The following is a 15,101-nucleotide window of genomic DNA, read 5'->3' as shown; positions in this document are numbered from 1 at the left end:
TGTTCCACGGTCCGACTCCTGATTCTGTGGAAAGCTACACCGCTAAAGACGAGCTTTAGCTGGTATTTTTGTTAGAACTGAGCGACTTTACGTGCTAAATCGGGACAAGGAAGTGAAGAGTTTATCCACTTCTGATTGGTCAGACTGATGACATGTGATTAAGCCCCCCAAGAATGATTGGTGGAGACAGTTAAAGGGACGAGACTTTTCCAAAATACAGCCGAAGGTGCAGCTGTATCGCGGTAACGTCATTCTTATCGAAATGTCTTTAATAAAATAAACTAAACGCAAAGAAAAAGTATTTTACGATCTTTTATATTCCTAACTCCTCAGTGTTTTATCAAGGCCTGTTTGGAGGAACACAGAGCTGATATCCTGGAGATGGTAAATGTTTTTAGATCAGTTAATGAGGGCAATTTCCCACGGCACACTGGTTGAAAAACACTGATCTACATGATAGCCTCATATGCTATTACTGTACAAGTAGAATTCTAAAGCCAAGCCTTTTACAACCACAACTCACTAATGTGGTTAACGTCTCATAGTCTGGAACATTTTTAAGGACCATGAAAAATGTTGTCAAACCTGTCCCAAACCTGTGCTTTTCTAAATAAGGGTGTGAAGAGCACAGTTTTGTTGGATCTGATGTTTTTTATACAGTTGGTAAAATAATCCTTCTCCAAAGATTTGAAGGCTGATTATAGATGTCCAATACTGCCCTCAAATGATTTAGGTACAATCTTTAAGACTTCAATTCATTTGTTTAAATGTGTCTCAGACCAAATGGCCTGAGACATTTATATGGTTTTGATACAGATCAACATGGATGTTGCTTTTCTCAACAATAGTGCAAATTTAAATCAGTCAAATAAAGGTTTGATTGTAGTAAAAATGATGGACAAATGAACAGTGTACCTTGGAAATTCTTCTGTGTCAATCAACGCAGTGTCCTCTTCTCTGTTTGTGAAAGATGTGAAGGAGCCATCGCTGAGAGGAAGAAGCTGGAGACCCTGAAGCTCATTGTAGTTTTCATCACTCAATACAAACTCCAAAAGACAGAGTTTGTCCTCCTTAGCAATGGACTGCATCCCATTCATGAGTAAAACCCTCCTGAGGAAGCTTGGAGTTACTTGCTTTGGGGTTGTGTGGGAAGTGGTCTCGATGGCCTTCATTACATGATCTGGTACAGTGACAAGATTTTCTCCATAGAAAACCAAGGTCCTTTTAACAGCATTTACTATTTCTGGCTTTTTAAGATCCTTGCTGGGTATTATGGCATCAGACAAAGGGATGAACCAACGTTCATCTTTAGCGAGAGAGAGGACAGCTGCATCCTGTCTGAATAACTGATCAAAAACATCCCTAGCAACTTTTCGCCATTTGTCCTTGTGCTGCATGTGGGAGTTGTCAGGCCACAGACGGTACACGGAAGGAACAGGCAGGCGAGATTCTTGACAAAGTTTGATGGCATCTTGAATCATCACCACAAATGCTTGAGGAAGTACTTTGTTTACCAGTAATTCATTCCACAAAGCATGTTTATCATGTCTCTGATCTTCTTCCTGCCACTTGAGATGTCTTCTGTTGTCTGTAAGGCCAAAGCAAGCATTCACATGAACTGGGAGGCCGGTCTTGTTGGACTCGTTGTTCGGGAGAGGGAGGAAGCAGCTCAGTCTTCCCTCCCCGTGTTCTCTCTGCTCGCTGCAGGGAAAAGCTAAGTCAACTCTGGGAACAAAGCTTAACTTTTCTGCAAGGACATCAAGATCTTCCATGAGTCCCTTTTTCATAGTGCATGTTGTCACAAGCCACTGTGTTTCTTTGTAATCTTCTGATTTGAGGATAATCTGTTTGAATCTTGTAAAACCCTCAAGATCTGAGTCTTCCTCTGATTGTAGAGGGACTTCTGAGGAGGAAGCTTTTACTTCAAGTCTGGTCTTAACAGTCCCATCGCAGCTGATGTGTAGCAAGGACACTGAGCGCACGCTTCTTAAGAACAGGAGGCTCAGTTCTGCATCTGCAATAAAGCTGTCAAAAAGCTCAACCACTTTTCCTGAGTTGTACAGGTTATCTGAGATATCGGATATTTCATTGCGGAGGGGGAATCTGAAAAGTGTCCCAGCAAAATGCTCATCCTCCATAATTTTTGACCATTTTTCTCCTTTTATAACTGAAACGATGTCTCGAAAGGGCTGAAACTGATCATGCATCGTCATCAAAGCCTCTTTGTGCTCTTCATCCTCCAAGGACCACAGAAAGCCTCCATTTCTTTCACCAAAAATGTTTTCTTGCGGGTCCATCACCCCAAGATGTCCTGAGCTGAATATAATTGGCACGTCTGAGAATAAAAAGAAAACATTTGGTTATACAATCTAGTTTACCCCTTTACATACTAAATCTGTTGTCTTCAAATAGATCTGAAAGTCTACAAAGACGCACACATTTTCTTTCCTCAGATCTGATTGCAAGTATAGGAAACTTTGCAGCAATTTTTAAAGTTACGCTTTCTTCTTAAAAATTAAGAAAAGAGGCCTTGCTGGAAGATGGCATAATTTCATCCTCTGAATTGAGAAAGCCACTTGGATAAGAAGCAAAACAACTTCACCTTAAATAAACTAATTTCAAATTGTCCTTTTTAAAAACAATTTTTTTATGAAGGTAAAAATGTGTCTTAATGGACGAGCTCGTAGATTTGATGTGAGAACTTGTAAAACAAAATGTGAAAACTTGTGCCCCAAAAATTAGCACTTTTGTGTACAAATCTTCTACTGTGAACTACTGTGAAATGACACAGATCAGTTTTGATACAAGTTTCTTACAAGGAATATGTCAGAAGTAAGAGCGCAGTTGTAGCGCACTTGTGAGTTGCGTCAGCAGATTCACGCAGAAGCACATTTGAGCAGTTGTAATCATAGATTTGACGTTGTAACATGAAACGTTGTAACATGAAACGTTATAACGTTGTAAAATGAACACACCAAAATGGGAATTTGTCAGTTCACAGCAGAAGATTTTTAAACAGAAATGCAGATTTTTGGTGCACAAGTTTTCACATTCTATTTTACAAGTTCCTACATCAAATCTACAAGCTCGTCCATTTAGACATATTTTTACCTTAATACTTTTTCTACTATAGCACGATCCTGAATGAACAACTCTTTACAGATAAACTACACAGGGTTTTTACCGGTGATGTGGTAAACGGAGTTGAAGCCAATTCCAAACCTCCCGATTTTGTTTGGGTCATTGACTTTGCCGCTCCTTCCTGCCATTTGAATTCTCTCCCAGTCCTCGTCTGTGAAGGCTGCATTGTTGTAGGCATAGAGAGCAGGACCTTTGTAAGAGAAGAAAACCAAGTGTCCATGTGACTGCAATGAGTGCCTTATGTGAATGAAGAATACAAGTTACAGAAATGAAAAGATATAAAGTCAAGGGGATTTAACTACATGTAATGCACGGTCACAAACACAACTGCCACCATGCAATGGGGAGGCGTCAGCAGAATCTTCAGGATCAGCTGCCGCCATCTGATTTTTATTTTTTTTAATAACCGTTAGCGTGGTCATGAATGTAGATGGCAGCCATCAGTCAATACTTCAATACGAAATCAGCCAGCCACAGGGCGGTAGAAGCCAGATCACTGGCTGGTAGCAGCTCTGATTGGACAATATGTAAACGTCTCAGGACAGGACAGTGCTACGGGAAGCTAGCTGCCCGGTAGCCCAGGGATATATAAAAAGCAGCACACATTATAATTTTTAGACAACATGCCTCCCAAAAGACGCAACAAGGGGCAAAGCTCTAGAATCCAAAGCAAAGGTCCTAGTGGTTCAACCACAGCGGGATTCATATGGAGTACCCGCAGTGGCCAAGATTGCCAGGTGGACGGTCTTTTCCAGGCCCACTGCCCACGTCAACAGCCCTGGTCGGTTGGCTGTGCTGCTACCGTACGAACAATCGGAAAGTGGCAGTGGGACGGCAGAGGGGTGGGGGGTGGCTAGAAGGTGGTAGACTGAAATCGGCTGATCGTCAGAAGATTTTGGGGACCTTGGAGATCTTCCTATCAGTCAATTATCCACCTCCTTGCCACCCACCTGCTGCTATACCAAACAGCCTCCAAATGTGGCCAGGTGGCCACTGACCAATGTCACAAAGTCCTCCGGTCGTTGTTTAATTTGAACTTTTTCATAAAATCTCTGCCGCCACTGCAACGTGTATAAAAATGTAACTACCATCTCCTGGGTACAAATGCCGCCGCGCTGCCACCCGCTGAATTTGCTGAAAAATTCGCATTTAGGTAGCTGCACGGTGGCATTTTGTGATATGTAACCTAGGTTTAAACTAAAGAATGTCAATGAACTAAAGATGTGCCTTTTAAATGCTAAGTCCCGGATTATCAAAGCCCAAAGATGAAGATTTGATAATAGCAAGAAGCACAGTTTAATATTAATTTCAAATTGCACAAGCAATGTTTTACAAACGAAACAAGTGCACAAAAGTTAAGAAACTCCAAAAACATTTTCATAAAAATCAAAAGGTTTTCTTTTTTGTTTCCCACATGCATATTTTTCTTGTTACAAAAAACGAAACATTTTATTTCGAGGGGAAAAATATCAATCACTAGCGGACTTAAAATAATTTTCAGTTTTAATAGAACTGCTTGATCAAATCGTTGCTCAAACTGAATTCCAAATATCAAATGTGTTTGCTCAAATTTTGATTTCTTCCCTTGGTGTTTCAAAAAGTTGAACTATTTTTGGCTTCATTTAAGATTTGTATTTTGTTACCTTGGTATTTTCCAAGTTTATTCGTCCACAGACTCTCAGTCCCATATCTTCTTTCATCGTGAATGAAAACCACTTCTGTTGCTTGACCGTCATCTGCATTTTGAATCAGTTCCTGTTGAGAAATAGGATGCAAAGCAATTAACATGGACTAGCACAAGAATCTAGCATTTTCCTTTTTCCCTAAAAACAGAAAGGTCTGATAAAATTCAGAACAGTCTTAACTTAGAAGTCAGACCCCAACTTTTTACTGAGGACTAACTATAGTAATGATAAATAAAAACATCCGTTTGCAGGAAAACACAAAGTCATTTATTCATTACCATCATTTAAAATTATTACAACTACTATATTATGGAACTTATGTGTTTCTTGTAAAAAAGAACATGTATACACACATATTCATATCCTAAACATTTTATCAGATACACCTGTCCAACTGCTTGTTAATGCAAAATTTCTAATCAGCCAATCACACGGCAACGACTAGGCATTTAGGAATGTAGACATGGTGAAGAGGAACTGCTGCAGTTCAAACTGAGCATCAGAAAGTGGAAAAAAGGTGATTAAAGTGACTATGAACAAGACGTGGTTGTTGGTATAATATGAGCTGGTATTTCAGAAACTGCTGATCCACTGGGATTTTCACCCACAACCATCTTTAGGGTTTCAAGAGAATAGTCCAAAAATGAGGAAATGCCAGTGTGCGACAGTTCTGTGTTGCCTTGTTGATGCCAGAGGTCAGAGGAAAATGGCCAGACTGGTTCCAGCTGATAGAAAGGCAACAATAACTCAGATACCTACTCTTTCCAACCAAGGTCTGCATCTCTGAATGCACAACATGTCAAACCTTGATAAAGATGGGCTGCAAAGCAGGTACCACTTCTGTTAACTAAGATCAAGAAACTAAAGCCATAATTTGAACCAAAATTGGACAAAAGAAGATAGGAAAAAGACTATAGACTCTGCTGGAGTCTATCGCAGCTGTTGGAAAAGAGTGAAAGCAAACCGGTGGTAGATCACCAGTCCTCCAAAGTGCCGTGTCAGAAACAAAAACCATTAAGAACCACTTTTCTAACCTTTAAAATCTGCCCACCATCTGGATACTTGCGCAGAATGTTTTTCAGGTAGTCAAGGAAGGGGGGCGCTGTGGGCCCAAAGGAAGTCCTGAACAGACAAAATCAAAACAAAATATAAAAAAACCTTTGATGATTGATGACCAAAAAACTTTGACTTTTATCCGAGAAAACACAGTTAAAACCGCGTGACAATATTATGCTACATTTGTACATTTAAATGTGAAGATTTGTGACCTGGAAATGCAGTTTATAGCAATACCTGTAGATTGAAGTTCAACGTTTAGGGGTTAGAAACAATAGAATAAATGCTAAAACAACTGAAACAATACTAAAAGCACTTTGTACATTCCAGTGGGGTTCATTTTAATCGAACAGCACCCTTTTGTGTCATGTCTGCACAGTTATTTAGTTGATCATTAAGATCACACCTCAGTTCTGGCCTAAAAGAATGTTGTTTCTCAGGTGTGGATTTGTATGGTCAATACACAAATCTCACTAATGATCGTAACCCTTGTGCTATCCTAGGCACTTTAACATTGGGAGTTGGGTCATCTAGACCCACTAGACAGAGCTCTGAACTTTTTTCTTCAATGATTTGTAATCTTCACCTGTGTCCATGGATTACATGAAAAATTTCCACCTTTATCCACCTTTGTCATGGTAGGAATAACACGTCAATGTAAGGGTGGGGTCATCTAAGATGGCACAAGGGTTAAAAGATTTTATAACCTTGAAGGTTATTCTGCTAATTCATAAAATTATTTAAAACGCCTGAAAATGACTAATGATGGACTTCACAGAAGCAAAAGTCAACAAGACATAATGTTACTATCAATTCAATTCAATTCAATTCAATTTTATTTGTACAGCCCAAAATCACAACAACAGTCGTCTCGATGGGCTTCGAAGTAAAACATGAAATCAAAAGGATCACGAATACAAAGAGTTCAATAGAAAAATACTAAAATGAACTAACAAACTGACTAAGCTATACTGGCATCCCTGCCCTTAGACCCCCCTTCGCGGTAAGGAAAAACTCCCAAAAAAACCGGATTCCGGAAAAAACGAAGAAACCTCAGGGGTGCCCACATGAAGGAGGGATCCTCCCCCAGGACGGACAGGCGATTTACCAGAAATCTTAGAGAAGAATTAACTTATCTAAATCTACAACTACATATATAAAAGTCCAGCAGACGAGCTTCATCCAGCCGTGGTTATCGGGACAGTCAAAGGCGCGAGTCGAGCCGGAGACAGGAACCACAGCCAGGTGTAGGAGCAGGAGCAGAGACGAGGTACTCGGTCAGGTACAGAGCAGAGACGAGCCAGAGATGAGCCAGAGGCAGGATCCACAGCCAGGTGTAGGAGCAGGAGCAAAGGCGAGGTAAACGGTCAGGAACTGGAGCACGGATGAGCCAACTGGAGTCTGGAAGCACTCCCACTCCCCAGGAGGGGAGAGGAAAAGAGGGACAATACATGAATCGCACTGCATCAAACAGAGGCATGGAGAACTAAATGATAAATTATGATCAAGAATAGAGGAGAGGAAGGGTAGAAGTAAAAAAGGAAAGAGGACAGAACCCCAGTGTACCATAGTTACCCCAGCTTCAACTTCTAGCAGCCTTTTAAAAGAAATAGTTATTATTAAGTTTAATTTAAACAAACTAACATTAAGTTAAATAATCTCTGAATACTAACTAGTCTGACAATAAGCCTGTCCAAAGAGGAATGTTTTCAGTCTAGCTTTGAATGTAGAAACTGAGTCGGCCTCTCTTATATGAGCTGGGAGTTTATTCCATAAGACAGGGGCTTGGTGGCTAAACGCTCTACCTCCAACCGTACTTTTACCAATTCTAGGAACCACAAGCAGTCCTGCATTTTGCGAGCGAAGTGTTCTGATTGGTTGGTAAGGGACTATGAGGTCCTTAATATAGGACGGGGCCATTCCATGTAAGGCCTTATAGGTTAACAGGAGGATCTTGAACTTAATTCTAGAATCAACTGGGAGCCAATGGAGCGAAACTAACACAGGAGTGATGTGATCTCTTCTGCTGGTTCCAGCTAACAATCTAGCAGCTGCGTTCTGAACAAGCTGGAGACTTCTTAAGGAACTCTTAGGACACGCTGCTAACAAGGAGTTACAGTAATCCAGCCTCGACGTAACAAATGCATGGATGAGTTTTTCAGCATCACTCTTAGAAAGTATATTTCTGATCTTAGCAATATTCCGCAAGTGAAAAAAGGCAGTTCTACACGCCTGAGATATATGAGCCTTAAATGATAAATCCTGGTCAAGTAAAACCCCAAGGTTTCTAACTGTGGAATTGGGGGCTATACTTATGCCATCCAGGGAGACTATCTGAGCAGACAGAGCATCTCTGAGGTTTTTAGGACCAAGTATAATGACCTCAGTTTTTTCTGGGTTCAAGAGGAGGTAATTAATTGTCATCCAGGTCTTGATGTCACTGATGCAGGCGTTCAGTTTCTCTATCTGGTCATTCTGGTCAGGCTTCATGGATAAATACAACTGCGTATCGTCGGCATAACAATGAAAATTAATGCTGTGTTTCCTGATTATGTTTCCTAGGGGTAACATATAAAGCGTAAACAGGATCGGTCCCAAGACTGAGCCCTGTGGGACTCCATAGTTGACTCGAGTGCACTGAGAGGAATGGCCATTTACATTAACGAACTGATACCTATCAGACAGATAGGATTTAAACCACTGGAGAGCAGATCCTCTGATCCCTATGTCCTGCTCTAATCTATGGAGTAAAATACCGTGGTCGATAGTGTCAAAGGCAGCACTGAGGTCCAACAGGACCAGAATAGAAAGTAGTCCCTTTTCTGAGGCCAATAACAAGTCATTAGAGACTCTAACTAGTGCAGTTTCCGTACTGTGGTGAGGTCTAAACCCCGACTGAAAGTCTTCAAAGTGGCTGTTGTCCTGTAGGTGGCAGTAAAGCTGCTTAACTACAACTCTTTCTAGGATTTTAGAAATAAAGGGCAGGTTTGATATCGGTCTATAGTTGGCCAAGATGCTAGGATCCAAACTGGGCTTTTTCAGAAGAGGTTTAACAACTGCATATTTAAAAGACTGTGGCACGTAACCCGTTTCCAGAGAGGCATTTATCATTGTTAATATGGGATCATTAATTAGGGGAAAAGTTTCTTTAAAAAGTCTAGTGGGAATTGGGTCTAACAGACACGTTGAGGATTTGGAGGACGTAATAATTGATGTTATTTCCGCTTGATCCACAGCAGTGAAGCAGTCTAATGTTACAGAGGTTTCTATGGATGCCTCCATTTCTACCGCTTCAGCCTGTTCTGGGCTGATAGTAGGAATAACTTGATTTAACTTATGTCTAATATTTGAGATTTTACTATCGAAAAATGTAAGAAAATCATCAGAGCTGAGAGAAACAGGAACATGTGGTTCTACTGAGCTCTGACTGCGAGTTAATTTAGCTATAGTGCTAAAAAGAAATCTTGGATTGTTTCCATTCTCTGATATTAAGGTTGAATAGTACTGGCTTCTAGCTCTACGCAGAGCTTTTTTATAATTTAATAGGCTATGTTTCCAGATATCCAGAGACTGCTCTGAACCGGAGCGGCGCCATTCTCTTTCCAACTTACGGGTTTCTCGTTTAAGAGAACGAGTTTCAGCGTTAAACCACGGTGCTACTCGGTTTTGTCTGACGAACTTAGGTTTCAAGGGGGCAACAACATCGAGTGTACTCCTGAGGGCTTGTAAGGCATCATTAACAAAGTGGTCATTTATACTAGGACTGATACTATGGGAGCTGGTCTCAGAGTATTTTCTCAGAATATCACTAAGTACTGGCTGAACTGTGTGTTTAAACTCAGACACAGAACGGTCAGTTAAGATTCTTCTAAGCTGTTTCTTATTCACTGGGGCAGAAGGATGTTCCAGTGTAAGCTGGAAGGTAATCAGAAAGTGATCAGAAATGATGGGGTTAAGAGGAAGGACACTCAGCTGGCTGATCTCTATCCCATGGGTTAGAACAAGGTCCAGGGTGTGCTTATGACAGTGAGTGGGTTCATTCACACTTTGGGTGAAACCAACATCATCTAATAAAGCTGCAAAAGCCTTTCCTAGGCAGTCACTGGGGTCATCAACATGAATATTAAAATCCCCTAATATTATAATTTGATCAGAATCTAAGACAATAGTCGATAGGAAGTCGGAAAACTCAGTTAAAAATTCTGAATATGGGCCGGGGGGGCGATAAATAATTATGAGTAAAACAGGTTTTCGAGTTTTCCTGTTTGGGTGACTTAAAGACAATATGATGCTTTCAAATGAATTATAAGCATTTTTAACTTTAGGGCTGAGAAGTAAGCTAGACTGTGATATTACTGCCAAACCACCTCATTTCCCTGAAATCCTGGATTTCTGATAGTTAGCATAAGTGGGGGGGGTTGCTTCATTCAATCTAACATAGTCATCCTGATGGAGCCAAGTTTCTGTTAAGGCTAAAAGACTAAGATTGTTATCAGTAATTAACTCGTTGACTAAGAGGGACTTGGAGGAAATGGATCGAATGTTTAATAAACCGCATTTAATGACATCATAATTCTGCTTGTGAGAACTGCTGTCTGTCACTGTAAGGTTTCTATGACGCGCTCCTTTCATTTGTCTTTCAGCACATAAGCTAAAGCTAGGACCTGCTTGACTTTCCCTGCATGGGTTTTGCACCGGCACTAACCCTAAGGGAGGCTCAGAGGAGCGTTTTACACTGCTGCTCTGCGCCCGGGTCTCGTCTCTGGATTGTCAGGTTAACAGACTAAGGCTAGCAGAAATGTTTCTAGAAAGAAGAGCGGCACCGTCCCGGGTGGGATGGACGCCGTCTCTCCGCATGAGACCGGGCTTCCCCCAAAACGCGCTCCAGTTATCCACAAAACCAACGCCGTTTTCTGGGCACCATCTAGAAAGCCAGCGGTTAAATGATGAAAAGCGGCTGTACATTTCATCATTGACTAAGTTCGGCAGGGGACCAGAGAAAATTACAGTGTCGGACATCGTCTTAGCCAGTTTACACACCGAAGTTACGTTTAACTTAACCACCTCTGACTGTCTCCGTCGGGCATCATTACCGCCTGCGTGAATCACGACTCGACGGAACCTGGACTTACTCTGAGCTAACATCCTAAGGTTCCCCTCGATGTCACCAACTCTGGCCCCCGGATAACACCTGACTGTAGCCGCTGGGAGCTCCACGTTTCTAACTTCAGAAGAGCCTATAACCAGAGTTGAGTGTTCAGCGGGTGTATCGCTGAGGGGGGAGAACCTATTACTAACGTGGAGTCTCGGGTGCTCTAAGTTTTTGCGTTTAGCACTATGTTTCCTCCCAACCGGTACAAACCCCTGACTGTCTCCCGGCTGTTGGGAGGGCGCTGGGGTGCTAGCTAAGTTAGCCCTGGTAGCGCGGCCCGCGCTACGAGTAACGACCTGGCTAGCCGGCTTAGCTTCCACTGTGCGGAGCCGCGCTTCTAACTGCTCCAGCCTGGCCTCCAAGTCTAACACAAGACTACACTTAACACACCTACCCCTATCTTCACTAAAGGAGGCAGGATCATCACTAAACATATGGCACATGGGGCAGGAGAGAGGAGGAGAGGCGGAAGGAGTGGTGGTGGCCATACTAGGTTCTAAGCTAAGGCTAGCGGTGTTTAAGTAAAGAGAAGTGGTTTATTTAGCAAAATGAGAAAAGTGAACAGCAAGCGGTTTAACAGTGGTGAATTCGCTAATAAAAGGTACTAGATGTGAATATTAACCCAGATAACCCTTAGAGTAAGCAATAGTAGTAAGGCTAATGCCAAACAAGAGGACAGCAGTCACACAGCTAGCACTGGGAATAGCACTGGGAATAGCTCACCCGGAAATGACGTCACAGGAAGTGAATGTCAGCTTTCAAACATTTACAAAACCTAATATAGAACACGTGTTATTCAAATTTATATTTCTATAATTAATATTTAAAGGTGGTGTATCATCTGATTTTGTGTTGGAAAATAAATATGATCTTTGAAAGGGTGTTTCCATAATCCATGGATTTAAAAGATTACAAATGAGTTGTTGCGTGGATGAATGTTGCTTTACTGAGAGACGACAATGCCGCAACTCACCGGGCTTTGCTCCTCCTCTGACTCATTGTGTCCCAGCTGCAATGAAAGCAAAATATAGTTGTAGCCTGAAGTAAATGTAAAAGAAAACAATTTAAAAATGGCACAAAATACACTAACTGGGTTACAGCTAATAATGATGCAAAAATATGCTAGATATAAATAATCTAAACTGCAAAAATGCATCTGAAGCTTTAGTGTTTTGTTTTAATTTTACAGGAGCATGCATGAATGGGGCTAGTCTGCTTCCCTAATCACCAAACATAATCACCATGACAAAACTACATTTTTTGTTGATTTGTTTTATGCATTTGTCAGCTTTGATTCAATAATCTGTTAACTGTTTCACTCAATAGCTTTTCTGTTTTAAATAGTTTTAAATAGTTTTAAATAAATAAAGAGTTTTAAATGCATTTTAGCCAAACATTTTGTAGCAGATGCAGCACGTCAATCACAACACTAAATGCTTTGAAATGAGGACGTAATTAAATAACTTTTAGTATTGTCCTTTAAAATAAAAAAGATTGCATAGGTTATATTAAAGATTTTTTTTAAAAATCAACACTGAAAGTACATCGATGATGGTATGAGGAAATTAGTTTACCTTTGCCTAGAAAAGGTGGCTCATCTCATTCTGCCTTAACTGAGTCATGTTGATGTAGTTTGTCTTCGCTGAAACAAATGTTCTCACATCACTCTGCCTTTTATACAGACCATACCCAGGGAGGGATGTCCTGAGAAAAGGAACTAGGAAGCAAGCATCATCACTGACGTGTGTTTCCTGGTCTTATTTCCACTGTAGTCACAGTTAGCCTCTGGTTGGGAATTGCAGCAACTTAAAAAGAAGGTAAAGGAAAATTGCAGTTTCTGTAACATATGGTGGCCCCGATTTCAGGAAATTGTCCTCATTTCAATTTCTGGAATTTACTTTTGTTTTACAAAATGTTTATTTTATGAATTTCTTTTTACTGAGCACCCAGGGGCCAGTGATTAATAACAAAAAAAATCTGATAAACTGTGTGCCCCATTTAGTAAACAGTGTGCATGATTTACTCAAAGGTGCACACGGATTAATCAATTGTGCTGTTGTGCAATCGTGTGCACATGCACATTGCATGCGCATGTCTCTGAGCCGAGCAGATGGACTCTTAGTTCCGTGTTTTGCATGCATGTAAGAATGCTTAATGTTACAGTGCGTGCAACAGAGGAGACTTTGTCCGCAGTCCGTTTCCCTGTCACAGATAAATCCAAGGATGTCTTCCTGTCAACTGTCATCAAATTATACAGTGGTTTTGCAATGCGTGAGAAGTTTGGAATGTAAGGGGCGGTGTGGCAAAAAGCCCAGCATTTTTCTCAGGTCACCCACTGTCTTTGGCTCACGGTCTTTGAGAGCTAGCACAGGTGCAATTTTGGCAGGATCCATGCAGTAGACATCTTTGGTTACGATCTTTTCTAGAAACTTCATTCGATCTCTAAATACTTCACAATTGGTCGGCTTTAACTTAATACCAAGTGCCTGATTGTGACACAGCACCTCTCTCACCTCCTTCAGATGATCGTCAAGTAATTCACTATGAAACAGATCATCATATAGATATGTCTGGCAGGATTCCGCCCTTTGTCCTAAAATACACTCTTCCATACTACGCTGGAACTCTGCTGGTGCTGAGGATAGACCAAAGAGGATCCTAACCCACTTATATAGTCCCCAAGGTGTAATAAAGGCTGTGAGTGGTCTGCTATTCTCTTCCAGGAAGCCCTGATGGTATGCCTTTCCTTGATCTAAAACTGAGAAGCACGCACTTCCTCATAAGTTGTTTAAAATATCCTGCACTCGAGGAATGGGATGACGTCTGGTATCAGTTTCTGGTTAAGCTCACAATAGTCCACACACAGACACAAGCCCCCATCCTTTTTACAAACACAGACAATGGGGGACGAATAAGGAGATCTAGACTTTTGGATCCATCCTCTATTTAACAGGTCATTCAAATACTCTTTCACCTCTTTCAGAAGTGGTGTTGGTATTGAAGTGTATGTGCGCTTCACTGGTGTTGTGTCCTTCAGTCTGATCTTTAGCTGCAAGGAAGGTATGCATCTTACATCATTGTCATCTCTGGAGAATGTATTGCAATCTTCTCGAAGCATTTGTTTCACGACTGTAACTGGAAGATCCCACAACTCACTTTTGTCTAGTTCTGGCTGTGTATGCTCACATGTGACACTTTCAGGGATGTCAGTATCACTACCTCTCACCTTGCTCGTAGTTTCTATGATACAGCTACTGGATAAACTGGTCTAACTTGATACAGTCGTTCCAGCACTGTGCGAGGCATGAGTGTAATGTCACAACTACTGTTGTTAGCAACAGGAATTGTCACTTTAGAATGATTTCTCTCTGCAAAACAACAACTGTCTCATTTATGCTCAGACCCTCAGGCCAATTACAAGTGCTCTCAGGTTCAAAAAGCACATCTTGTTTTGAGGAAAGTGGACCTGTTCTGACAAAACACTTAATCTCTCTGGCCTGATCTTCAGGAACAGTAGTTTCTGAACCTCCAACCTTGACTACACCCTCTTTATCATCTTGGTCACTATGTTTCACAATTTTAATCGGCATTCTGGCCTGTTTGCATGTGATTGAGAATGCTTCCCCAACTGCTTTGCTTGTCGCCTCCGGTTGTTGCTTCATTCCATTCTTAATCAGTAGCTCAATCACATTGTAGCCTGTGATTGGGGGTTCAGCAACTCCAGGCTCGCTACTAGAACTGGCACAAGCAACTCTATTTGTGGTTGGGTCTCCACTCTAAGCCTGAATGTTAATTCTACCCAGCCTGCAAATGGTACGGGTGTCTGGTTTGCTGCAGTTCCAACCAGGGTCTCACCCGGCCCTAGGAGCTCTTCTGTACCATGTAACCTGACATGTGGAAGAAAAGACTTTCTCCAGCTTTCATTGATGATGGTAACTTGGGACCCCTTCAAGGAAACAATCCACCATGCACTTTCTTCTTATCAGAGCCTTTAGCTTTGCCTGATTTGTTAAGGACAAATGGCTGGCAAAGGTGCATCCTACACTTCCTTCCTGTTTTCTGTCCTT

At 41.4% G+C, this 15,101-nt stretch overlaps 1 protein-coding gene across 2 annotated transcripts in view; it reads right to left on the bottom strand.

The window, feature by feature from the left end:
• Window positions 1-12,740, bottom strand: part of LOC101160383 (sacsin-like) — a 28,352-nt gene extending 15,612 nt beyond the window's left edge. For both annotated transcript variants that reach the window (XM_023951212.2, XM_078939947.1), the window contains exons 1-6: window positions 12,609-12,740; window positions 12,008-12,043; window positions 5,861-5,948; window positions 4,785-4,896; window positions 3,185-3,331; window positions 916-2,335 (exon numbers count right to left, since the gene is read on the bottom strand). In XM_023951212.2, the coding sequence (XP_023806980.1) occupies window positions 916-2,335; window positions 3,185-3,331; window positions 4,785-4,896; window positions 5,861-5,948; window positions 12,008-12,033 (1,793 nt within the window). In that variant the 5' untranslated portion in view covers window positions 12,034-12,043; window positions 12,609-12,740. The remainder of the gene's footprint in view (window positions 1-915; window positions 2,336-3,184; window positions 3,332-4,784; window positions 4,897-5,860; window positions 5,949-12,007; window positions 12,044-12,608) is intronic.
• Between the last annotated feature and the right edge of the window lie 2,361 nt (window positions 12,741-15,101).

Source organism: Oryzias latipes, chromosome 21 (assembly GCF_053564925.1).
Source record: "Oryzias latipes strain Hd-rR chromosome 21, Olatipes_Hd-rR_3.1".
Lineage (NCBI taxonomy): Eukaryota > Metazoa > Chordata > Actinopteri > Beloniformes > Adrianichthyidae > Oryzias > Oryzias latipes.
The sequence above is the reverse complement of the archived record's forward strand: the minus strand, read 5'-3'. Positions and strand labels throughout refer to the sequence as shown.